A 27,130-nucleotide genomic window follows, 5' to 3' on the forward strand; every position below is an offset into this window, starting at 1 on the left:
TCACGCACCGCTACCGCTAATTACAACCGTGATCTGGTGCTTTGGACTCCCATGACAGCATGGCTAATTCAGCCCTGCTATCGACGGGAAAAGCAAGTTTGCTTACCATAAACGGTGTTTCCGTAGATAGCAGGATGAATTAGCCATGCTGACCCACCCTCCTCCTTGGCAGTCACTAAGTCTTCGACTACTACAGCTTAATCACAGACTGAGGAGAATCTGTACTTCCTGCGTGGGAACCCACGCGCAGCCGCAGAGAGACAAAAAAGTCTAACCTCTGCTTTATCAAGCTCCGCCTCCTGGACCTGATGGACAGATCCCATGACAGCATGGCTAATTCATCCTGCTATCTACGGAAACACCGTTTACGGTAAGCAAACTTGCTTTATCTGAGCTTCCAAGATGGGATTTTGAAACAATCTTAACAGTCTTGGCAAACAATCTTGACAATTGCTCTTTTTAGTCTTTTTAGAACTAATTTCCTCATTCTATTGTAGTTTGCTTTTTTAAAGTTAGCCAGGAACACAGCCCTGCCCTTGAGGATTTGGTCCTCAGGGGTTCAAAAAAAGGATTGCTGGGAAAGGCCAGTGTTCTGGCAACTTAAATAAGGGCTGCACTGTGGAGCTTGGAAGGTCATGCTCTGCTGGTGCAGGAGATGGCTTTATTTCTGAACTGGAATACCAGTGAAACAACCTGTTATGATCACACCCAGACTAATGTCCACAGTGAGTAATAGATTGCTGGTCTAGGTTCAGTGCCACCTGTAAAGGAACTTGCACTTTATAAATAACCCCTTGCATTTGAGCACAGAGGAGAGCTGTGTTTTATAAATAATGGACAGTTATTTACTTTTTCAAATAATAAAACTGGGGGGCGCTCCATGAAAGTTAATAACCAGCAAATTAAAACAAATTGTAGAAAATACTTTTTCACTCGGCACACTATGTCTGTGAAATATGTTGCCAGAGGATGTAATCAAGGCGACTAGCATAGTGGGATTTAAAAGAGGTTTGGACGAGTTTTTGGAGGAAAAGTCCATAACACATTATTTAGCCACGTAGACTAAAGAAAGCTATTGCTATCCCTGTGAGGGAGAAATAAGAATTAGATCTACTTTATGGGATCTTCCAAGTACATGCAAACTGGATTGGCCACTGTTGGAGACAGGATGGTAGGCTTGATGATGTCTGACCCAGCATGACAATTCTTATGTGTCCAAGGGTCCTAACCTGACGGTTGTGGTTTGTAATAGAATCAAAATTATATTACCACTATTTTCCTTTATCTTAACTCCTAAAAGGCTCATCCTGCTCAGTTTATTTTCTCTGTTCATTTCAGCAGATCCTTAAAAGAATGATTTGTTTTTGGTGGAAACACATCATACTGGTTTTATTTTTCATTATTTTCATAATCTCTTAATTGAAGGAGAAATGCTCAGATTGGGGAAAAACTGCAGGCAGCAAAATGTTGGGACTTAGACTGAAAGCAAGATCATAAGGACTTCTGGGAGTGTGTGCTAAACTACTATAGTGCACACTAAAGGTTAATGAGCGCTCTTTGCAAAGTCATATAGATGGAAGAAGGGCAGGTTGCAAAGAAGACTCCACTGTGGTGCATGAATCAGCCCTCAGTATCACAAGTAGGAGACGGGAAAGGGAAAATTGCTAGGATGGGAATGGGGACAGAAAGTGCTTGGAGCAAAGTGTGCTTGGGGATGGTGATGGAGGGGATGTGTGGAGTTGGGCTGAGGAGGGAACAAGGTGATGATGACAGGGGAAGATGATGGGGAGGGATGTTTCAATAGTCATTTCATCATAAATATTTTGTGAGTTTTAGCTAGTTAAGTTAAATTTTATTTAGTTAGGTTTGGGTTTTTTTTTAACCATCAACTTCTTTTTGGTCCCCTTCCTCCTTTCCATTTTCCTCCTTCTCTGGTAAGTAACTTATACATTATTGTTGCTTTTCTAGGTTGGAGTTGATGGGCAGTTGCGTTTAAGTAGTACTGCACTAAATAATGAGTTCTTTACTCATGCTGCTCAGAGCTGGCAGGAACGTCTGGCTGATGGTATGTATGTTTTACAGTACTGAGGATCACTCTGGCCTATAGTATTTCAAACTTTTAGCATTACTATCAGCTTCTGACAATTCTTCTGCAAACTTCATCTTGTGTTTACTATTGTAAAATGAACTTAAGATGTTGACATTTAAGGACAGCTGAGGAAAATTCCCTCTTTTTCTTAGAATAGATGAATGAATTTTCAAAAATTTTTTCCTAAAATCAGGAAATCAAAATTGTTTACCTAGTGATAGACAATTTTATTTATGTATTTAATTCTACCTTTCAACCACTTCAGAATGGATTACATTCAGGAACTATGGTTATTTTCCTGTCCCCAGAGGGCTCATAATCTGATTTTGTCGAGTCATAGAGGGTAAAGTAAATTGCCCTAGGTTACAGGGAGCGGCAGTGGGGTTTGAACGCTGGCTTCCCTGGTTTATAGCTTACTGCTCTAACCATTAGGCTACTCCTTCTTTTTAATTTAATGTAATTTTTTATTTATATTTTGCCTTTTGTGACTGGACAGCCTCTTCAAAGCAGATTACATTCAGGTACTGTAGATTTATCCGTGTCCTCAGAGGACTTATTTATTTATTTAGGGCTTTTTTTTATACCGACACTCATGATACCAATCATATCGTATCGGTTTACAATAAACAGCGGTGCAATAACATTAACATCAACGTGAACAATAGGCGAAGAGAGAAAAAGTGAATGAAAGTTACAATAAAACAGGGGCACTTGAACTGGGAGGAGGAAAAGCCAGAGTCATGGCTAACATAGAAATAAATAATATTTAGTCTCAGAAATAAATAATATCTAGACATATACTTAGGACTATAATAATCACTTGTACTCAGGACTGAATATTATCAAATATATACATGATATCTATACTTAGGGCTGTAGAATATCAAATGTTCCTGACTAAATAGTATTAGTTCATAAAACTCAGGACTGATTAATATAACATCAGAAGCCATGTCAGGGATGGGGAACGTCGACTGGCGGACCAAGGTGAGTTGTAGCAGTTGGGGAGGTCATAGATCAGGGAAGGTTTGTAGAAATAGCCAAGTCTTGAGTTTCTTTCTGAATGTCTGCGTGCAAGGTTCTTGTCTAAGGTCTGGGGGCATGTTATTCCAGATGGTTGGCACTGCTGTCGAGAATCAGGCCCTTAGACTTAATCTAAGGGCCTGATTTACTAAGGCTTTTCTGCAATTCTGTGTCAATGGGAAAAGTGCTTAATAAATGAGGCCCTAAGTTTGTATCTTTGGCACTCATGGTCAAAGTGTCTTGCCCAAGGTCACAAAGAGACTTAGCAGGATGCGAAATCTGACTTCCCTGGTATGCACCATGCTGTAACAATTGAGCTTCTGCTGTTTATTAAAATCAACAGCTTTTTACCACTTTACAATGTAACAGTAATACTGTTAAAAAAAATATATAAAGTATGCAGTCTAATCAATGTGGAATATGAAGTTCTAGCTGAAAGCAACCAGTTAAAGCATAACGTTTTATATGAAAAATCCAGTGTGATGCAACATAGAACTTACCCATTCATGTTTTTCTATTCATCCAATTAGAACAGTTTAGACACGTGGATTATGCTCTCCTTCGAGCAGATTGAAGCAGAGAGCAAGATTGCTGATGTCACCCTGTATAAGGGCCTGTGCTAACATTAGCCTCCCAGCATTTCTCTACTTCTAGCAGTTGGTAGCTTAAATTACTCCAAAGGCAAACAGAATGGCAGTCCTCACAAGTAAGGTGACATCTAGAACATCAGAACATAAGATTTGCCATACGGAGTCAAACCAAAGGTCTATCAAACCCAGTATCCTGTTTCCAACAGTGGCCAATCCAAGTCACTAGTACCTGGCAGGATACCAAAAGCCTGATAGATTCCATCTGATGGAGCCTGGCCCGTAACTTTTATGTGTAAATTTTTAGAACTTTGTGCCTCTCTGAGCATGCCCATGATACTAATATACAGTGTCTCCTCACACTGGTGCTTTCCAGTCTTTTTTCCACAGAGTCCACCAGTCATGGTTCCTCACTCGCCTGGTCTTATGCCTCCTATTTTTGGTGTTTATTCATTATGGGACCCCACAGTTTTGTATTGGTCTCCTAGTAGTTTCTTTAGATAGGAATTTCAATCATTTTTATAAGTTTTATTTACAACTCTGTGCCATGCTAGCATAGCACACTGGTCTGTACCTGACAGATGTCAGTTCCTTTGCTGCCATCAAGTTTGACTTTGCCTCTCTTCTTTTCCGGTAAGCCATGTCTAGTGGGTTCCAGTGATACCCTTAATGCACTAGGGTTATGTCTATCACTGATCCTCATGATAGATGTATTCTGTGCCTAAAGGCATTGCGTGATACCTAGAGTGTCATCTGTGCGCATCCATGACCTTGAAAGGATGTCTGTCTCATCTGGAACTATTGGTGAAGCACTTTGGGAAGTGGTTGTCCGATGCATGAGAAGCAATGTCATCAAAGGACCCGAAAGCTGCACTGGTTGAGGAGGATGTACTGGCATCGGGGGAGTGCTCGGTTCCCTCAGCATCTAACATTGACAGGCCCTTGCCTGGTTCTTACCAAAGAAGGTAAATTTATTTATTTATTTATTTATTTATTTATTTAGATTTTTTTATATACCGGCATTCGAGACAGCAGTCACATCATGCTGGTTCACATAAAACAGGGGTGCAAAGTAAACATAACAATAACAATGGTGCTGAAAAGGCAGTTACATATAACAAGGTGATAAGAACTTGGCTTAGAGGAAGAGAAAGGACAGGTTATTAATTTACACAAGTAAACGATAGGAGATAAGGTCGACCATAGTGTAGATGGAGATTAGGGGTGGCTTGGAAGTATTAGATCAATTGACGTCTGGTTCTGACTCTTCAACACCAGCAATGAGAGAAGTCTTGGACATTGGTCTCCATCGGTGCACAATGCCGGGAGCAGGGATGGTCTACCTGTGGTTGTGAACCGAAGTGGTCCCATTACGAGGAGAGCTGATCCTCACTGATGGCCTGGGATCCATCAGTCTCTAATGGTCCAGGTGTTTTTCATGATACACTTCTTGGTTCCCAAGAAGACATGGCTGCCCCTCCTTCCTCCCAGTTGGTGATGACATTGGCTGTCTTTGAGGACAAGAGGATCAGCAGGCCCTGGACCTAGCTAGACGAGATCTCTTTGCTCCGGCATCTAGGGCATTGGGACTAACATGGGCCAGACTCTAGTTGCTGCTCAAGTCCTTTTACTGCCTGGTGGCTTTGCATTGGTGAGATGCCAGTTCCTGGAAGGGAATTGGGATCGCTGTCTGCCACCCTGATGGTGATTTCCACCCCTTCAGGGGAGGAAATTTCCTTGGGGAACCAGAGGACCCTCGGATCCAGGCCCTCTCTGAGGCCTTGACTGCAGATTGGCTACCATCTGGGTCCTCGTCTACTGGCCCAACAGATGGGGTTATGTGAGCACAGAGACTTTGGTGAAAGCTAAATTGTGCAGCTGAATTTAGAACAGATTGAAATGGAGAGAGATGGCTTGCTAGGAGCCCTGTGAGGAGTAGAAGGATGACTGTTATTCAGAGAAAGGAGAAAGAGGGGAGGTGGGCTTGGGGGGGAAAGATAAGGAGCTCAGTCTTGTCCATGTTGAGTTTAAGGTGGCGGCGGGACATCCAGGCAGCAACTACTGACTGACTGAAATAAAAATGTGACATCACATTAGGGAGAAATGAAGGGGACCATGCCTTAGACAAAAATTTCAAAAATGGCTCTCTGCATGATAAGGTGTGGTGCTCAGGAGCCCCAGGCATTCCCCACTGATATCGGTGCTGGGCACCAAGCTTCCTTGGGGCTCCGGGGAAGTTCTGGCGACACCTCTTCCTCCTTCTCCGTCCGTCCTGTCTTTGGATTTTCAGGAGGAGCTGGACTGCAAGGTGCAACAGGCAGTGCTCTGAGCCCTTCAGGGCTTCGAACTACTGGCTCCAGTGATGCCTCCCCCAGTGTCTGAGCACGCCCCTGCGATGTTGGCACCGCTGCTGAAGTGTCTCGACGTCATCCTGGCTGTTTTGCCTACGCAGCAGCTACCGGTGCACAGGGGTCCCTCGATACTCCAGCAGCCACTTGGTTCCCCTCTCTTCAGAATTATCCCCATTGTGGGCTCCTCTGAAGAGGACTATGTATCGCAACTGGGGGTACTGTGACCAGTTTTGCCTGGTTTGATCCCTGGTTCCTCAGGGACTGTGCCGCTGATGCCTGAGGTGACCTTGGTGCCACTGGTGCCTTTAGTGCCAAAACCGAGGGGCTTAAGTAGGGATCCTCCAAAAGTGTACCCAGGGGACTTCAGTGTGGTCGAAGCCACGTATGATCCCTGGGGGGGTTGATACCTCTGAGTCTTCTTTGGATGACTCAGGGGATCTTCCCTCGGACCCTTCTCTTCCAGATGAGAGGCATCAGTTCCCACCGGAGGATCCAACCTTTGCGGGCTTTGTGTGGGCTCTGGCAGAGGCCATTCCCTTCCAACTCCTTATGGAGGAGGATGCTCGTCACAAAATTCTGGAAGTTCTCCAGTTCATTGATGCCCCAAAGGAGGTAGTGGCTGTTTCCATCCATGATATCTTTAAGGAATTACTCCTTCGAATTTGGGAACACTCCATCTTGGTACCTCTGCTGAACCGGAAGGCAAATGTGGTCTACTTGGTACAGCAGGCCTTGGGGTTTGAGAGTCATCTGCTCCCACATCATTCAGTGGTGGTGGAATCTGGCCTCAAAAAGGCTATGTGTTCCCGCACCCGTGCCTCTGGGTCGGGATCACCAAGCATGGAATGCCTTAGGTAGGAAGATGTACCAGGACGCGATGCTGATCACCCGGATTGCCTCCTATCAGCTGTACATGACCCAATACACCCGCAACCTCTGGAAACAGGTTCAAGAGTTGTCGGATTGGCTCCCCAGCAACTGCAGGAAGCTGCCTTGACAGTCGCCCAGCAAGGCTTGGAGTGTGGCAAACACTAGATGTGCTCCACCTACGATGTGTTTGAAACTGTAGCTAGGGTGGCAGCGGTGGGCATTGGTACTCGTAGAATGGCCTGGCTCCAAGCATTAGATCTCTGACCAGAAGTCCAAGAGAAGCTTGCGGACCTGCCCTGCAGTGGCAAGAACCTGTTTGGGGACAAGGTGAGAGATGCTGTGGCTCAGTTGAAGGATCACCATGAGACCTTCCAGCATCTCTGAGCCAGTACATTAGACCCTCGGTCCTCTGCCACGAAGTCCTCGCATCAGGGCAGCAGGAGGTCCTTCTATCGCCAGAGGAAATATTACCTTCTGGCCTCGCGCGCCCATATGCTGCGAGTGGGTTCTAAGAGTTGTTCTAGACAGCAGCGGACCCCCAGACCTCAGCCGGTACCGCAGCAAAGCCCCCCACCATGACATTTCGATTGGCTGTGATGGAGCATAACCTCGTGACCTTACCCTTGACATTACGGCCCCTGGTCGGGGTCAATTATGGTCCTTTCTGGACCGCTGGCCACAGGTCACCTCAGACAAGTGGGTCCTGTCTATCATTTATGAGGGTAACGGTTGAACTTCCTGGGTGTCCCCGTGGACATTCCCCCCTGCCTGTCATGGGGCCAGTCCCTGCATCAGGAACTTTATTTGAAAGTTTTTTATATACCGCTTATACACACAAAGCTGGGTCTAGGCAGTTTACAATATAAAAACACTCATAATAATAAAAAGCAATTTTTTAAAAATTAAATAACGACAAAAGCAGACATTTCAGCCTTGGAAAAGGAGCATTCCAGCAGTTTCCACTCCAATACTTGCAACTGCCAGTGAAACCACTACTAGACGGAGCAGTAGAACCCGTGTCGCTGCGTCAGCAAGGGCAGGGATTCTACTCCTGATATTTCCTGATTCTAAAGAGAACAGGGGGGCTCTGCCCCATTTTGGATCTGAGGGCCTTGAACAAATATCTGCAAAGAGAAAAGTTCAAGATGATCTCACTGGGCACTCTGATTCACTTCCTGCAAAGAAGGGACTGGCTTTACTCCCTCGACCTCAGATTCATACGCCCACATCAGGATCTTCCCTGGTCAAAGGAATATCTATGGTTCCTCGTGGGTGACCGCCTCTTTCAGTACACAGTGTTGCTGTTCGACCTAGCTTCAGCCCCACGGGTCTTCATCAAATGCCTGGCAGTAGTGGGTGCACACCTCCGCTGACTGGGGGTGCACGTGTTCCCCTACTTGGAAGATTGGCCAGTCAAGAGCACCACCCGGGAGGGGGTGCTTTGCTCCCTACGCTTGACAATTTGGGTGCTGGGGTCCCTCGGGTTTGTCATTAACTACCCAAAGTCCTATCTCACCCCATCGCATCAGTTGACCTTTATTGGTGCCTGCCTGGACACATCCCAGGCCTGGTCCTTTCTTTCTCGCGTCAAGCACTTGCTCTGGCGTCTCTGGTGAGTCTAGTCTGCCGAAGCCAACAAGCGTCAGCCCGGCTTCTGCTTCCCTTACTGGGTCACATGGCTGCATTTGTCCATGTTACTTCTTTGGCCTGCTTACATATGCAGAGGGCTCAGTGGACCCTTCAGACAAAGTGACAGCAAGCCACCCAGGACCTCAGTGTGCGCATTCACAAAGCACCATCTTTCCGGACTTCCCTGTCGTGGTGGGAAAGTCTGCCCAATCTAGAGCAGCCCCCCTCCCCCGACCCAGGTTGTGCTTACCACGGATGTTTCTACCCTGGTTTAGGGTGTGCATGTGGACAGCCTCTGCACACAAGGTCTGTGGTCTGCGCAGGAAACTAAATACCAGATCAATTCCCTGGAGCTCTGTGTGATCAGGTATGCTTTCTGGGTGTTCCGGGATCACTTGTCCAACCAGGCGGGCCTGGTACAGACCAACAACCAAGTGGCGATATGGTACATTAGCAAGCAGGGAGATACAGGATCGTTCCTCCTGTCATCTTAAAAGTCCTTTAAACTAACATGGAAATCTATTCCCACCCCACCTAGGCTTGAAATCAGCTTATTTCATGCACCCAACCTTCAAATCTGCCTAGTTTATGCCCCACCAGGACTCCTCGAGGATAACCCCTCCCCCCTGATAGAATACATCCCCAAAAACTTAAACATACATGTTCCAGCCATTATCCTTGGGGATTTCAACCTCCATGTTGATGCCATCCCCATCTCGTCCTCCTGTGACTCACTGCTTACTGCCTTAGATGCTCTTGGCTTCACTCAAACAATCTACCAACCTACACACAAAGCAGACCACACTCTCCATCTCCTATTTACCAATTCCCAAATCCGTACTAACCCCTCATCATGCTCACCTATCCCCTGGTCCAACCACTATCGCATTGACTCAACATGTACAGTGATTAACACCTCCACTCCCACCCAAGCCAAAAAAACCATATACTTTAGATGCAGTTGCAATCAAGAAGAATTAATAACAGCTATAGCCGCGGACATCAACACCCTCGACCTAACAGACGCAGATACGGCGCTCACCTCCTGGAACCACATCACCAGCGTGATTGCTGATAAGATCTGCCCTATACAAGTATGCAAAATCGACACATCTAAAAGACACAAACAACCCTGGTATACTCCAGAGTTAAAAAACATGAAACACAATCTTAGAAAACTCGAAAGAACTTGGCGCAAAGGACCCCACCCCTGCACAACTGAACAAGTTTAAATCTTACCTTCACACTTACCGAGCAGCAATCGATAAAACTAAAAGAGATTTCTACTCACAACGAATCCACCACCTACAATTCAATCCAAGAGCCTTATTCGAATTAGTAAGCAACCTAGCGAAATCCTGCACTCCTTCCGCAACTGACATAGATAACCAGGCCAAATGTGAAGACCTAGCCTCCTTCTTCCACAAAAAAATAATCAACTTTGTCACGCTTCCCCCTCTACACAAACATCCACCAAAAATTTTCAGTGCCAAACTACTGCTAGACTCTCTACATTTGAAACCACCTCATCATTAGAAATTGAATCCATTTTAAAAAAAATCAGACCCTCTACACACCCATCAGACACCATCCCCACAAAAAACCTCCTCACCATCCCCAGGAGCATCGCTAAACCCATCTTGAACATCATAAACAGATCCATTGTACTTGGCAGCATACCTAAAAACCTTAAACATGCCATTGTAAAACCCATCTTAAACAAAACCCTCCCTGGACCCCTCCGATCTTGCCAATTTCTGCCCTATCTCCAACCTGCCACTGATAACAAAAATCCTTGAGAAAGCAATCAATAGACAACTCTCAGACTATATGAATGAACATAATATCCTCTCTCCTTCACAATACGGTTTTCGCGAATACCATAGTACAGAGACCTTGCTCATCTCAATCTCCAACCATATCCTAAAGAGCCTGGATAAAGGTCTCTCACACATCCTAGTTCTTCTTGATATCCTCCGCATTTGATACTGTCAACCGCCTAACCGACATCGGCATCTCAGGCTCTGCCTTTCAATGGTTCCAATCCTACCTGACCGAGAGACAATTTAGCGTACAAATTGGAAATTGCATTTCCAAACCTCTTGCTCTAGCTCAAGGAGTACCCCAATGATCATCCCTATCCTCTACGCTTTTCAATATATACCTCCTCCCCCTCTGCCATCTTCTTGCCAAACTAGGCCTTCCGCATTTCATATATGCGGATGATGTGCAGATACAGATACCTGTAACAGACACAATACACGAAGCTATTGAAACCTGGAAATCCGCCCTTTCTGTCATCAGCACCTTGCTATCTAACAATTTTCTTACTCTCAACACCGCTAAAACAGAACTCATCCTCATTTCACCCCCCAACATCAAACCTCCTCTACCAGCGACCAATGCTCCCTCTACTAATATCACCTTCCCACCTCATGTACACAGCCTCGGCGTCACCCTTGACAATCATCTTAACTTCAAAAAATTCGTCAATACCACTCTGAAAGACTGCTTCTTCAAATTGCACATGCTGAAAAAACTCGAACCTCTGTTACATCTCAATGATTTTCGTACTATACTACAAGCCCTCATCCTATCGAAAATCGATTACTGTAATTCTATGCTTCTGGGCATACCTAAAAGCACCATCCAACCTCTTCAACTACTCCAAAATGCAGCAGCCCGTATCCTCACCAACACCCACGAAAATGACCACATAACCCCTGTACTCAAACATCTGCATTGGTTACCGGTAGCATCTAGATTTACTTACAAATCTCTCACTGTAATACACAAATCCCTTCACAACCAAAACATGCACTGGGTTAAAGAGCATTTCACCTTTCATAACAATAATAGACCCACTAGAAAACAGTACCTGGCTACACTGCATACTCCCTCACCCAAACTGACTAAGCTTCGCTCCACCATTGAAAGGGCCTTCTCCCTAGCAGGGCCTTCCCTCTGGAACAAGCTCCCAGCCTCACTCCGCCAAGAAACTTGTCCAAAAATATTCAGGCAAACCTTAAGACATGGCTCTTCAAGCATTCTTACACCTAACTGCCCGCTCGCTCTACTGCTACCCCTGACACCCCCTTCCCTTGCCCACTGCATGACACCCTGCCATTCCCTCCTCTTTACCCCATCTTGTCAGAAAACCTTTTCTGCTGCTTTCTTGTCAGAAAACCTTTTCCGCTAACTTTTATAATATCTTTGCCATTACTTAACCACAAAGTTGCAATATATCAGTCTAACCTCAGTAGCCTATGATAATGTATTCTGTCCTAACTCCCTTACGAGCTAACATCTGTATATATTCTGTATATTATTTGTATTTAACATGTTCTTAGTTCCTCCTTTTAAGTATGTGATGATAAATATAATCAAACATGTCTCCCTATCCCTTGTTCTATTCTTCCTCCCCCTCCCCTCCCCTCTCCTCCCCCGCCTGTCTTCCCCTTCTAGCCCCTCCCTCTCCCATGCCCCCCTTAAATTTCATTTAGTTCTATTGTTTACTAAGATGTCATTTTCCTAAGATTATATTCCCCTTCAGTTCTGTGTTCCCTGTAAAGCCTGTTGCTAATTTTGTTCCTTGTAAACCGACGACATGTTCCCAACGTTCGTCGGTATATAAAAGCTGTTAAATAAATAAATAAATAAATAAACGTTGTGTAACTATAGCATGGGTTATTTTTCCCTATATGCATCACCTTGCATTTATCCACATTAAATTTCATCTGCCATTTCGATGCCCAATTTTCCAGTCTCACAAGGTCTTCCTCCAATTTATCACAATCTGCTTGTGATTTAACTACTCTGAACAATTTTGTGTCATCTGCAAATCTGATTACCTCACTCGTATTTCTTTCCAGATCATTTATAAATATAATGAAAAGTAAGGGTCTCAATACAGATCCCTGAGGCACTCCACTGCCCACTCCCTTCCACTGAGAAAATTGTCCATTTAATCCTACTCTCTGTTTTCCCGTCGATAGCAGGGCTGAATTAGCCATGCTGTCATGGGAGCTGTCTTCAGGTCCTGGGAGGCGGAGCTTCCCCAAGCAGAGGTTAGAGTTTTTTTGTCCTCTGCGGCTGCGCGTGGGTTCCCGTGCAGGAAAGTAACGGATTCTCCTTAGTCTGTTTTTTCCATGCACGGGATCGCATGTGGAGCTTCTTTTCTCCTCAGACAACAATTTTTCTCCAGAGAAGACGATGTCTAAAAAACAGAGCAGGCAACCGGGATTCAAACCCTGTGTATGTGGCAAAATCATGACCATTAGAAATGGACATGATTTATGCTACAGGTGCCTAGGTCAGGAGCATAAACAAAGCGACTGCCCACACTGTGGAAGGATGTCGCTGAGGACCCAGCGGCAACAGGCCCTGAAGATTCAAGATCGAAAATTGGGTAAAGAGGGCTCTTATGCCCCCCCATCCGATACACATTCCTCGCTGGGACTGGCGAAAAGACAGGCCCTATCGACAAAGAGAGCGGCCTCGGTGGAACCCAGAATCTCCAGGCCTGGAGAAAAGGTGAGGTCCATAAGGGAGGTAGAGGAAACCCGCTCTAAAATCTCAGGATGGGGGAGAGACGTACATCAAAACCCCTCGGCATAGAGCGGAGACAAATTAACATCCATACTTGTGCCGCGGCCTTCAAATTCAAAGGCGGTCAAAGCAGCATCGGGAGTATCAAAACTAACTTTGAAATGTTTGTATGTATGCTAATGCCAGAAGTCTAAGAAGTCTAAGAAGTCTAAGAAGTAAGATGGGAGAATTAGAATGTATAGCAGTAAATGATGACATAGACTTAATTGGCATCTCAGAGACATGGTGGAAAGAGGATAACCAATGGGACAGTGCTATACCGGGGTACAAATTATATCGCAATGACAGAGAGGAGCAGTCGGGAGGAGGTGTGGCGCTTTATGTCCGGGATGGCATAGAGTCCAACAGGATAAACATCCTGCATGAGACTAAATACAAAATTGAATCTTTATGGGTAGAAATCCCTTGTGTATCAGGGAAGACTACAGTGATAGGGGTATACTACCGTCCACCTTGTGTATCAGGGAAGACTACAGTGATAGGGGTATACTACCGTCCACCTGGTCAAGATGGTGAGATGGACAGTGAAATGCTAAGAGAAATTAGGGAAGCCAACCAAATTGGTAGTGCAGTAATAATGGGAGACTTCAATTACCCCAATATAGACTGGGTAAATGTATCATCGGGTCACGCTAGAGAGATAACGTTCCTGGATGGAATAAATGATAGCTTTATGGAGCAAATGGTTCAGGAACCGACGAGAGAGGGAGCAATTTTAGATCTAATTCTCAGTGGAGCACAGGACTTGGTGAGAGAGGTAACGGTGGTGGGGCCGCTTGGCAATAGTGATCATAATATGATCAGATTTGATTTAATGACTGGAAAAGGAACAGTGTGCAAATCCAAAGCTCTCGTGCTAAACTTTCAAAAGGGAAACTTTGATAAAATGAGAAAAATTGTTAGAAAAAAACTGAAAGGAGCAGCTACAAAAGTAAAAAATGTCCAAGAGGCGTGGTCATTGTTAAAAAATACCATTCTAGAAGCACAGTCCAGATGTATTCCACACATTAAGAAAGGTGGAAAGAAGGCAAAACGATTACCGGCATGGTTAAAAGGGGAGGTGAAAGAAGCTATTTTAGCCAAAAGATCTTCATTCAAAAATTGGAAGAAGGATCCAACAGAAGAAAATAGGATAAAGCATAAACATTGGCAAGTTAAATGTAAGACATTGATAAGACAGGCTAAGAGAGAATTTGAAAAGAAGTTGGCTGTAGAGGCAAAAACTCACAGTAAAAACTTTTTTAAATATATCCGAAGCAGAAAGCCTGTGAGGGAGTCAGTTGGACCTTTAGATGATCGAGGGGTTAAAGGGGCACTTAGAGAAGATAAGGCCATCGCGGAAAGATTAAATGATTTCTTTGCTTCGGTGTTTACTGAAGAGGATGTTGGGGAGGTACCCGTAATGGAGAAGGTTTTCATGGGTAATGATTCAGATGGACTGAATCAAATCACGGTGAACCTAGAAGATGTGGTAGGCCTGATTGACAAACTGAAGAGTAGTAAATCACCTGGACCGGATGGTATACACCCCAGAGTTCTGAAGGAACTAAAAAATGAAATTTCAGACCTATTAGTAAAAATTTGTAACTTATCATTAAATTCATCCATTGTACCTGAAGACTGGAGGATAGCAAATGTAACCCCAATATTTAAAAAGGGCTCCAGGGGCGATCCGGGAAACTACAGACCGGTTAGCCTGACTTCAGTGCCAGGAAAAATAGTGGAAAGTGTTCTAAACATCAAAATCACAGAACATATAGAAAGACATGGTTTAATGGAACAAAGTCAGCATGGCTTTACCCAGGGCAAGTCTTGCCTCACAAATCTGCTTCACTTTTTTGAAGGAGTTAATAAACATGTGGATAAAGGTGAACCGGTAGATATAGTATACTTGGATTTTCAGAAGGCGTTTGACAAAGTTCCTCATGAGAGGCTTCTAGGAAAAGTAAAAAGTCATGGGATAGGTGGCGATGTCCTTTCGTGGATTGCAAACTGGCTAAAAGACAGGAAACAGAGAGTAGGATTAAATGGGCAATTTTCTCAGTGGAAGGGAGTGGACAGTGGAGTGCCTCAGGGATCTGTATTGGGACCCTTACTGTTCAATATATTTATAAATGATCTGGAAAGAAATACGACGAGTGAGATAATCAAATTTGCAGATGACACAAAATTGTGCAGAGTAGTTAAATCACAAGCAGATTGTGATAAATTGCAGGAAGACCTTGTGAGACTGGAAAATTGGGCATCCAAATGGCAGATGAAATTTAATGTGGAAAAGTGCAAGGTGATGCATATAGGGAAAAATAACCCATGCTATAATTACACGATGTTGGGTTCCATATTAGGTGCTACAACCCAAGAAAGAGATCTAGGTGTCATAGTGGATAACACATTGAAATCGTCGGTTCAGTGTGCTGCGGCAGTCAAAAAAGCAAACAGAATGTTGGGAATTATTAGAAAAGGAATGATGAATAAAACGGAAAATGTCATAATGCCTCTGTATCGCTCCATGGTGAGACCGCACCTTGAATACTGTGTACAATTCTGGTCGTCGCATCTCAAAAAAGATATAATTGCGATGGAGAAGGTACAGAGAAGGGCTACCAAAATGATAAGGGGAATGGAACAACTCCCCTATGAGGAAAGACTAAAGAGATTAGGACTTTTCAGCTTGGAGAAGAGACGACTGAGGGGGGATATGATAGAGGTGTTTAAAATCATGAGAGGTCTAGAACGGGTAGATGTGAATCGGTTATTTACTCTTTCAGATAGTAGAAGGACTAGGGGACACTCCATGAAGTTAGCATGGGGCACATTTAAAACTAATCGGAGAAAGTTCTTTTTTACTCAACGCACAATTAAACTCTGGAATTTGTTGCCAGAGAATGTGGTTCGTGCAGGTAGTATAGCTGTGTTTAAAAAAGGATTGGATAAGTTCTTGGAGGAGAAGTCCATTACCTGCTATTAGGTTCACTTAGAGAATAGCCACTGCCATTAGCAATGGTTACATGGAATAGACTTAGTTTTTGGGTACTTGCCAGGTTCTTATGGCCTGGATTGGCCACTGTTGGAAACAGGATGCTGGGCTTGATGGACCCTTGGTCTGACCCAGTATGGCATTTTCTTATGTTCTTATGTTCTTATGTTCTTAACACAAGGAGAGCGGACACACTCTGCGCCAAAGCCAAGATCCTCAACTCTGACGCACAAATCTAAGAAGAAGCATAGTGTCTTGAAGCCAACGCACGAAGCATCGATAACAATGCATTCGACGCAGAAAGAATCGAGACCGATGCACAAAGTGTCAAGGTCGACACATGGTGCTGCCACGCCGATGGATCTTGCGTCGAGACCGACACATTCGATGTCGAAACGACGCAAGGTATGTCGGAGGATGCATACCAGACACCTAGGTCGACTCTTTTCGACGCCGCAGCCAAAACACCCGACTCATAAAAGGAAACATACAATGTATTGGGTGTCTTCACCGATGCAGGGAGGCCTTACTATGCTACAGAGTCCATTGTTATCATCAGAACCAGGTTCTAAGCGTAGACGGGCTCACGTTTCCCATAAACACAAAGATTCAACAGAACCTATAGTTAATATACGATCTCATCCTTTTTATGAACAGAGTCCCATTTCATCAGGAACAAGACTAACTGACACATCTAGCTCGTCTTCGGAGGCGGAAGTGATACATTTGCCCTCTCCTACATCTTCTCGGAGTCAATCCGACAGTACATTAAGATCTCATTCACGTTCTGCACTCTGCCAGCAACCAATCTCTCTAGAGAAACGAGATACGGTAGAAAAAAGAGAGAAAAGACCATCTCACCTGCAGGCAGACACAATACCCTCGCAGGAATCGGTTCTCCCTCCTAATCGCCCAGCCATGCCACAGTCGGCAAGAGAAGCCTTTTTTCAGCTGTCTCAAGCACTATCGGGATTTTTTGATACCCTACAGACAGCTTTCTCAATGCCATCTGAGTCGCCAGCCACTTCTCCAGAATCCCCACAGCCTACAAAAGAATCATCTCCGACCCCCCTCAAGATCTCCTGTTTCATGTCACTCTCCTATACTGGTCGACGTACCCGATTCACCACGGGACACAGATTCACAGTCTTCCTCTATGGGTTTTCCATCTGACCCGCCGGATCAACCTCAGGAGCTGTACTCGCCACCTGAAGACCTATTGTACCCCAGGTTCTTGGACAAGATGGGAGCAATTCTACAATTAGAGACCCAAAAAATCCCTGATCGCAGAGCAGAGACTTTGGGTCTCCTAAAAAGTTTTGACGCTCCAAGCGAACCAACCTCCCTTCCTCCGCAGGCTATACTTGACAAAGTACTGGAGAAATCATGGGAAACTCCTTTGTGCATACTAGCGGTGGCCAGAAAAACATCTCAAATACAAAATGCAGAAAGCATCTTGTTATTCGACACCACAGCTACCACCACATCTGTCGTGGTAGAGTCGGCGATGCAACGGGCTAAGAAGTCCAAATTACATGCATCTGCCCCACCTGGTCGCGACAATAAGTGCTTAGATTACTTTGCAAAAAAGGTATATCAAAACGCCATGCTCACTTGTCGAGTACAGCACCACCAATTTTATATGGTGCAATACCTTTATCACAGGACAAGCAGGATGGTAGCCCTCACATATGGGTGACATCACAGGATGGAGCCCAATCACGGGGAGTTCCAACCATGGATCTGTTTGCCACGGAAGCAAACACGCAAGTTCCACGCTTCTGCTCAATATGGCCCAGCCAGAAAAGAATAGCACAAGACGCGTTTCTGATAAAATGGACAGAGGACTTGATGTATACTTTTCCTCCCATTCCTTTCATCACAAGGACAATACAGTAATGTATTGCGGACTCAGCTCAACTCATACTTGTAGCTCCAGCCTGGCCCAGACAAGCATGGTACAGCTACCTGTTGCAACTCTCGATCGAAGACCTGATGACCTTGCCGGACCGACCGGATTTTCTCTTACAGCAGGAGGGAACGCTCCTCCACCCTCTTCATTTATAGCTTGGAGATTGAACGGTTCCTTTTATCAGAACAAGGAATCTCAATTGCAGCACAGGATGTAATATTAGAGTCCAGAAAACCATCAACCAGAAAGAATTAGTTTTAAATGGAAACGCTACTCATCCTGGTGCATGTCCAAGGATATTTCACCTATAGACTGTTCACCGGAATTGCTCTTGGACTATCTCCATACCCTCTATACACCGGGGTTAGCGACGTCATCGATTAGGGTGCATCTTAGTGCCTTAGCGGCATACCACAGACCGTTTAGCGGTCAATCGATTTCCACGCACCCTTTACTATCTCGTTTCCTTAAAGGACTTGGTCATATTAGACCTCCAGTCGCTAAACCGCCAGTGCCATGGAACCTAAATGTAGTTTTGGAACAGCTCATGCGTTCTCCCTTCGAACCTATGGACTCCTCTCACATAAAATACCTCACATGGAAGGTAGTTTTCCTGGTGGCAGTAACATCAGCTCGCCGAGTTAGTGAGCTACAAGCCTTGGTTCATTACCCTCTGTATCTGCAGTTTTATCACCACAAAGCAAAGTACTTCGCACACATCCAGCCTTTCTCCCAAAGGTAGTGTCACAATTCCACTTGAACCAGTCATTAGAACTGCCAACATACTTTCCCAAACCGCATCACAATGATGGGGAACTCTTTCTTCACACATTGGACTGCAAGAGAGCTGTTGCCTATTATAAATTGTTTTTATCTTTCAATCCAAATTTTCCGGTTGTTCCGGTAACTAAAAGGACTATATCTAGCTGGATTACCCAATGTATTCAATTCTGCTACGGAAAGCGAAACTTACCGCTAACTTCTCATCCAAACGCTCACCAAGTAAGAGCTGTGGCTACCTCGATTGCGCATCTACGTCATGTTCAACCTGTGGACATTTGCATGGCAGCTACACGGTCCTCATTACATACTTTCACATCCCATTAACTGTCTAGACCAACAGTCAAGTGAGGACGCCAAACTGGGCAGAGCAGTCCTCACATTGTCAACGACAGAACTAGGTCGACAACCACCACATTCAGATCACGCATAGCTGACAGACTACTAAAAGAGCGTGATCGGGAGCTTGGGACTCCCATGACAACATGGCTAATTCAGCCCTGCTATCAACGGGAAAAAGCAAGTTTGCTTACCATAAACGGTGTTTCCGTAGATAGGATGAAATAGCCATGCTGACCCACCCTCCTGCCTGGTTAGTCGACTTTTCAGTTCTAACACAATAAAGCTTAATTACAGACTGAGGAGAATCTGTTACTTTCCTGCGCGGGAACCCACGCACAGCTGCAGAGGACAAAAAACTCTAACCTCTGCTTGGGGAAGCTCCGCCTCCCGGGACCTGAAGACAGCTCCTGTAACAGCATGGCTAATTCATCCTGCTATCTACGGAAACACCGTTTATGGTAAGCAAACTTGCTTTTCCTGTCTTTTAGCGAGTTTGTAATCCACGAAAGGACATCACCATCTATCCCATGACTTTTTACTTTTCCTAGAAGCCTTAAGATCTTTAGTGTTCAGGCGACTACGATGTTCTATAAGTCTGATTCTGATTTTCCTGGACGTGCGTCGTACATAAATTTTAGAGCAGGGGCATATTAATCCATAAACTACATAGTCTGTATTGCAATTAGTGCTGAATTTTTTTTGGACTATATAGCCTGTGTGAGGATCTTTCCAAGATGTACCTACAATAGTAGTGCTGCAAAAACTTTCCAGCATGTACCTACAATAGTAGTGCTGCAAACATTTTCCAGCATGTGGAAAATGTGATTTTTGCAGCACTACTATTGTAGGGTACATCTTGGAAAGATCCACACACAGGCTACATAGTCCAAAATAAAATTCAGCACTAATTGCAATACCGACTATGTAGTTTATGCATTAATGTGCCCCTGCTCTAAAATTTATGTAGGATGCACGTCCAGGAAAATCAGAATCAGACTTATAGAACATTGTAGTCGCCTGAACACTAAAGATCTTAAGGCACCATTTGTACCACACAGCATTTCTAAAGGACATAATTTTGCAGATTTCAGGTGGACAGTCCTTGAACACATTCCAGTTTTCTAAAGAGGTGGAGACCGTAAAGCCAAACTCAATCTTTGAGAAAATTTTTGGATTTTTAAGCTAAACACAGTGGAACCAACAGGGCTTAATGATAAGATTGAATGGTACACTATGTCCACATAATTCATTTTTGTCAGCTTGAAAAATTTTTCAACACATTGATCTGCGAGATTTCCTTGGATTTTTTTCCACAGCCTTATTCACATCGTAGTTAATATCCAGCGATATCGCGGGCTTTTTGAAGTTCAACAGTTAACATATACATCCCGCTTCTGTCTCATAATTGATTTATTTAACTTTGATTCTCTGTGAGTCACCTTCGGATTTTCTTCATATTAGCCAAATTAGTAGCGCTTCCACATCCTGCTTTTTCGCAGGCTTTTTCGAGTTAAATAGACAGCGCATGCACCACGCAGTATAAGACGCTATCATAGCCCCTACTTTGATAGGAAGGATCTTCAAAATAACGTGCTGATCGTTTACAACTCTTCTGGTAAGCTATTTATATTTATTTGCCTTCTTGCACAAAACCCAAATGTGTACACTTTTAAATAATGGGACAACGGCACTTTGTTTACTATATAAGTGTCTCATCTTTTAAATAGAATAAGCCGTACACGTTTCACTTATGGTTGTAAAAATCTTTCACATCTACAAGCCTGCTGTACCCCTGAGGAAGAAAGATATTCCGAAACTCTGCAGCGTCGGGCGTATTTGACAGCAAGGTACTGAAAAGGTTACCAGAAAGGAAACTACCGACAGGTCTTTCATTTAACAGCCCTACTCGGGAGATACAACCGCGGACCTGTAAGGAATCCATTCAACACAGTGTTAAGCGGCAACCAGCAGCATTTCACACTGAGAATGCGGCATTCAGCGGCACTCATATTGAAAATTAAGTTAAGTACTTTTCTAACTTTTAAGCCTACAAGAGACAAAATACTCCAAAGCAACCAATGATTATAACCTCATGCACATAGAAGCTTTTAGCTCTTACGGGTTACCCGGTATAAGCCCTGGAACCTAGTGCATTATGACGGTTGCTGGAATTCACAAAGCAAACTTGTCCCATAAGTCCCATAGAGAAATAATTGTATTTGTGTGTTTAATTGATTTTTCTCATTTTCTAATACAGTAACACAACCTGTGGAAGCAGGTCCAAGAGTTTGCAGAGAGCCTCCCCCAGCAACAGCAGGAGTCCCTCGCGGCCATTGCCACGCTGGGCCTTGAGGCTGGTAGACACGAGGTCAGGTCGACCTATGACATCTTTGAAACCACAGCCTGCCTAGCCGCCGGGGATGTCTGCACCAGACGGTTGGCTTGGCTTAGAGCCTCCAACCGGAGGTGCAGGACAGACTTGCGGACCTCCCCTGCACAGGCGAGAACCTGTTTGGGGACAAGGTGAAAGAAGTCATGGTGCAACTGAAGGATCAGCATGATACCTTTCTGCAACTCTCCGCCAGTCCCTCTGAGGCCCCTTCCATCAGGAAGTCTTCAAGTCCGGGCTCTTGCAAGCCCTTCTACTGGCTAAAGAAGTAATTCCCTCCAGCTGCCTGCTCCCGGCCTTCCCAGACCAGTCCCAGAGGCCACAGCTGGCAGCAGTGGATACAGAGGGCCCAACTAGCCGCACAACAGGCCCCATCTGCCGGCTTTTGACTGGTGGCAAGGGGGCACAAGCCAAACACCGGTTCCCCTGGTGGCCGATCCCCCAGTTGGCAGGCTCCTTTACTTCACCAGCCACTGGGAAGTGATCACTTCGGACCGATGGGTCCTCTCCATTGTCCACCAGGACTACCACTTGAACTTCCGCAGGCTCCCGGAGACCTCTCCCCCATGTCCATTGTGGTATTCTTCCAACCATCAGGCCATCCTCCAATCGGAATTTTCTGCCCTTCTAGTGGCAGGCGCGGTAGAGCTGGTTCCCTGCGAGCAGTGGAGGCACGGCTTCTACTTGAGGTACTTCCTCATTCCGAAAAAGGAACGGTGGCTTGCGCCCCATTCTTGACCTCAGGGCATTGAACCGCTTTCTCGTAAGAGAAAAATTCAAGATGGTCTCTCTGGGCACGCTGATTCCGCTCCTCCAAGGAGGAGATTGGCTCTGCTCCCTCGACTTGAAGGAGGCTTACACCCACATTGCAATTGTCCCCAGCCACAGGAAGTACCTCCGCTTCAGGTGGGGATGGTATATTTTCAGTACAAAGTGCTGTCCTTTGGGCTGGCATCAGCACCACGCGTCTTCACAAAATGCTTGGCGGTGGTGGCTGCCTCAGTCTTTCCTCGGACCAGGTCTTTCTATACCTGGACGACTGGCTGATCTGGAGCAACTCATGCTCTGTAGCCACAAACTCTCTAGCCTTGACAGTTAACACCTTACAGACTCTGGGATTCGTTATCAACTTTCCCAAGTCACATCTCAAACCGTCTCCATGGCTGGACTTTATTGGTGCCAGGTTGGCAAGGCAAAAGCCTTTCTGCCCAGGGATCGAGCGGTCGCTCTCTCTTCACTGGCTACCCTCATTTGCAACAGGGTGACTGTACCGACCCGTCTGCTGCTTCACCTGCTGGATTATATTCCAACCCAGAGGAACTCGGCTACATTTAATGCCAAACAAATATTATATATATACTTTTATTTCACAATCTTATCAAAAATACATTTTACCAAAAGTGCCAAGTGCAATAAACAATACCCACATTAAAATATTCCCATCATACTTACATACATACCAAACATACCCTCACACATCACACACCATACCATTAAAAAAACATCATATACATCAGCAATATTAATAACACAACTTATAACCCCCCGATATTGTAACACATTGTATTTCTACAAATTAACTCATTATTACAAAAGAGACACAGTCTCTGTAACTTGTTAACATCACGTTTTCTTCTAAATTGACCGATAATTTCCAGTATTATATCAGATACAAAGTATCTACCATGTGTCACTAAATGATAACATAATTTATTTAAATTTATACAATTTAATACCCCAAGCTTCACCTGCTGGGCCATATGGCGGCCTCTGTCCACGTAACCCCCTTGGCCCGCCTCCGCATGAGGGACCCGCAGTGGGCCTTGCGGTGTCAATGGCGGCAGGCATCCCAGGATCTGGAAGCGCCGGTGATGGTCACAGACCCTCTCCATCTCTCCCTAGCCTGATGGGAAGCCCAATCCAATCTGGAAATAGGACTCGCATTCCAGCCTGCTCCGCCCCAGGTGACCCTCACCACAGACGCCTCGCCTCAGGGGTGAGGGGCCTACACGGACGACCTGAATACTCAGGGCCTTTGGACTGCGGCTGAATCTCGCTGCCAGATAAACTTTCTGGAATTGTGGGCGATCCGGTACACTCTATGGGCCTTCCAGGACAGGTTGTCCTCATCAGAACGGACAACTAGGTGGTGATGTGGTACATCAACAAGCAGGGAGGCACGGGCTCCTTCCCCATCTGCCAGGAAGCGCTACAGGTCTGGGATTGGGCCCTCTCCAAAGAGATATACCTGCGGGCCACATACCTGCTGGGCCACAAAACACGTTGGCGGACCGCCTCACCTGGTCCTTCCAACCACACGAGTGGTCCTTGAACCCGGCAGTAGCAGCCAACCTATTCCATAGCTGGGGCATGCCTGACATGGACATGTTCGCCTCTCCCCACAATCACAAGGTGAGCATGTTCTGATCCCGGGGAAGGACCATCCTGCTTGCGACGCGTTCTCCCTTCACTGGGGACAAGGTCTCATGTATGCATACCCCCCAATTCTGCTTCTCTTGAGGACTCTGACGAAGCTGCAAGAAGACGGGGGTACCATGATCCTGGTGGCACCCTCCTGGCCAAGGCAGGTGTGGTTCCCTCTCCTCTAGGACCTTTCCGTGAGCGCACCGGTTCCGCTGGGGACTGCACCCGACCTCCTATTGCAGAACCAGGGAACCCTGCGCCACCTGAACCTCCGGGCATTGGCCCTCACGGCATGGATATTGAGTGCATGACCCTCCAGCCCTTGCAGTTCTCAGATGGGGTGTCCAGGGTCTTGATTGAATTCTGGAAATCTTCCACACGCAGATCCTACAGGTCAAAGTGGAAAAGTTTCTCCCAGGACAAGCAGGATGGTAGTCCTCACATATGGGTGACATCATCAGATGGAGCCCTGTCATGGAAAACTTTTGTCAAAGTTTCTAGAACTTTGACTGGCACACTGAGCAGGCCCAGCATGCCACCGACCCTGTGGCCACCAGGGGTTGCCCTTCAGCCTCTTTTTTTTTTCTGCACAGCAGTTGCCTCGCGGTTTAGGAGCTCTGTGAGAAATTTCTCTCAACTTCCCCTCACGGAAATATTTGACGTTTAAGTTCTTAAAAAATCCCTCATCGGGGTCCCCCATCGCGCTCCGTTCCCTCCGACACTCAGAAAGTGTTTTTCCCGTACTTTGTGGCCAGTTCCTGGCGGCTTACCACCTCGGTGCCCGACTGTCACCGCCACGCGCTCGCCATTTTTTGGCATGGCGACCGGGTTTAGGAAATGCCCCAAATGTCCGAGGACCATGTTCATAACGGACCCACATAATGTTTGAGTTTTGTGCTTAGGCCCCTCACACGACGTCCGTCGATGCCCCAGTTGCGCACAAATGATCCCCAAAGGCCGGCACGCTCGACTAGATGAGGGAGCATTTGTTTGCATCGAAACGCTCTGCTCCATCAACTCCAGCTCAAGTGGCTTCAACCGGAGAGGGTCCATCGACATCGGAGACGCCCTCACCAGGAACATCGTGGAGCGGGTAACCATCCATCACTGACACCCTCGAAGGCATCGGCGTCATCGCCCTCAGTGCTGGAGGAAGGACCAGACTGAGCACCGAGGGAAACATAGTCACCGGCACCGACGTGCGTCCCCGCCTGGTGCCAGCACAGATACCGCAGCGGCATAGAGTCCCACCAAGCCACCTACGAAGAGGGCCCGGGGAGAGGAGCCCCCATACTCCTCTGGACCCGGGACCCCGAGGTGTTCCCCACTGATATCGGTGCTGGGTACTGAGACTCCACAGATCGCTGTGGAACGTCCTATAATGCCTAGTCTGCCTCCTACTCTAGGCGCAGTGCTATCAATGCCAGCCTTCAGGGAAGAATTGGACAAACTGGTCCAAGAGGCAGTGCTCAATGCTGTTCGGGGCTTTAAGTCGCCACCGGCGCTGACCCCCATATCGGTGCCGGAACCTGTGCCCTTGATGTTCGCACCGCTCCTTGAGCCCCTGGACACTCTCATAGGTGCCTTGCCGACTCAACGCGTGTCATTGGACACGCTGGCACCGAGTTGACCATCGAGGCCTCCGCAGGTCCCGATTCCCATACCAGGTTCTTCGGAGGAAGAAGGGACTTCCAGCCCAATCCCAGCATGGGATCCATCGATGGCATCCACTTCAGTGCGCTCAAGGCCGGCACTGACTCCTTCGATGCCGGTGCTGCATTCATTGATGCCACCTCAATATCCATCGATGCCTTCTCGCTCTCTAAGCTCTGGTATCCATCCTTCCCTCAGAATTACCAGCAAGTGAGAGAAATTCCCTATGATCCATGGGAGGATGCATCCTCGGACCATTCCTCATCCGAGGAATTGCTCTCAGAGCCTTCACCCCCAGAAGAAAGGCGTCGATCTCCTCCTGAAGACCTCTCCTTTGCCAGCTTTGTCAAGGAGATGTCTGAAACTATCCCATTTCCATTGGTGACTGAGGAAGACGCTCGCCACAAGATTCTGGAGGTCTTACGATTTGTAGATGCTCCAAAAGAGGTAATGGTGATACCAGTACATGAAATACTGCTTGACCTCTTGCACCGCTTGTGGGACCATCCAGGTACTGTACCTCCAGTCAACAGAAAGACAGATGCTACGTACCTGCTTCAACAAGCCCCATGCTTTCAAAAGAGCCATTCTGTAGTGGTGAAATCCACTACTACCATTCTGTAGTGGTGGAATCAGCCCAAAAAGGCTAAAAGATCCCATCCATATGCCTCTGCTCCTTCTGGTAAGGAACAGAAGGCATTAGATGCATTAGGATGTAGAGTCTTTCAAGGGTCTATGTTGATAGCGTGAATAGCAGCATATCAGTTATACATGACCCAATATAACAGAAATCTCTGGAAATAAGTCCAGGAATTTGCAGAGACCTTACCTCAACAACAGCAAGAGACCTTGACCTCCATCCTACAAAAAGGATTGGAAGCAGGTAAACACGAGGTCAGAGCTGCTTACGACTCTTTTGAGATTTCATACAGAGTGTCAGCAATGGGCATTAGTGCTAGGCGTTGGGCCTGGCTCAAGGCCTCAGATTTATGCCCGGAGGTGCAGGAGAAACTTGCAGATCTCCCCTGTACAGGAGAAAACCTATTTGGAGATAAGATCCAAGACACAGTGGCCCAGTTAAAGGACCATCATGAGACCCTGTGTAAACTTTCAACTGTCACCTCAGAGGTACCCTCCGTAGCCCACAGAGCATTGCGCAGGGACACCAGGAAACAATTTTATAGACCGTGTAGGTATTATCCTCCTGTGTCCCGTGCTCAACCAGCTCGAGCCCCTCAGAGAGGGCATGCACACCAAGCGAGGACACCTAGAGCACAGCCAGCTCCACAACCTGGTCCTGTGACTGGATTTTGACTCCTTTCCAGAGAGCAGCAGCCATCTCCCTTGATCCCAGTGGGAGGCCGCCTTTGCCACTTTGCAACCAATTGGCACCAGTTACCACGGACCAGTGGGGACTGTCCATCATAACTCACAGCTGCTGTCTAAATTTTTCAACTATGCCTCCGGACTGCCCACCCAGTCTAGTGTGGAGCCGG

The 27,130-nt window shown here is 46.1% G+C and overlaps 1 protein-coding gene across 3 annotated transcripts in view; it reads left to right on the top strand.

Annotated features, from left to right (window-relative positions):
• ASXL1 (ASXL transcriptional regulator 1) overlaps window positions 1-27,130 on the top strand; it is a 392,468-nt gene that overhangs the window by 239,611 nt on the left and 125,727 nt on the right. For all 3 annotated transcript variants that reach the window (XM_029611257.1, XM_029611256.1, XM_029611259.1), the window contains exon 9: window positions 1,969-2,065. In XM_029611257.1, coding sequence (XP_029467117.1) covers window positions 1,969-2,065 — 97 coding nt within the window. The remainder of the gene's footprint in view (window positions 1-1,968; window positions 2,066-27,130) is intronic.

Source organism: Rhinatrema bivittatum, chromosome 8, assembly GCF_901001135.1.
Source record: "Rhinatrema bivittatum chromosome 8, aRhiBiv1.1, whole genome shotgun sequence".
NCBI classification, from domain to species: Eukaryota; Metazoa; Chordata; class Amphibia; order Gymnophiona; family Rhinatrematidae; genus Rhinatrema; species Rhinatrema bivittatum.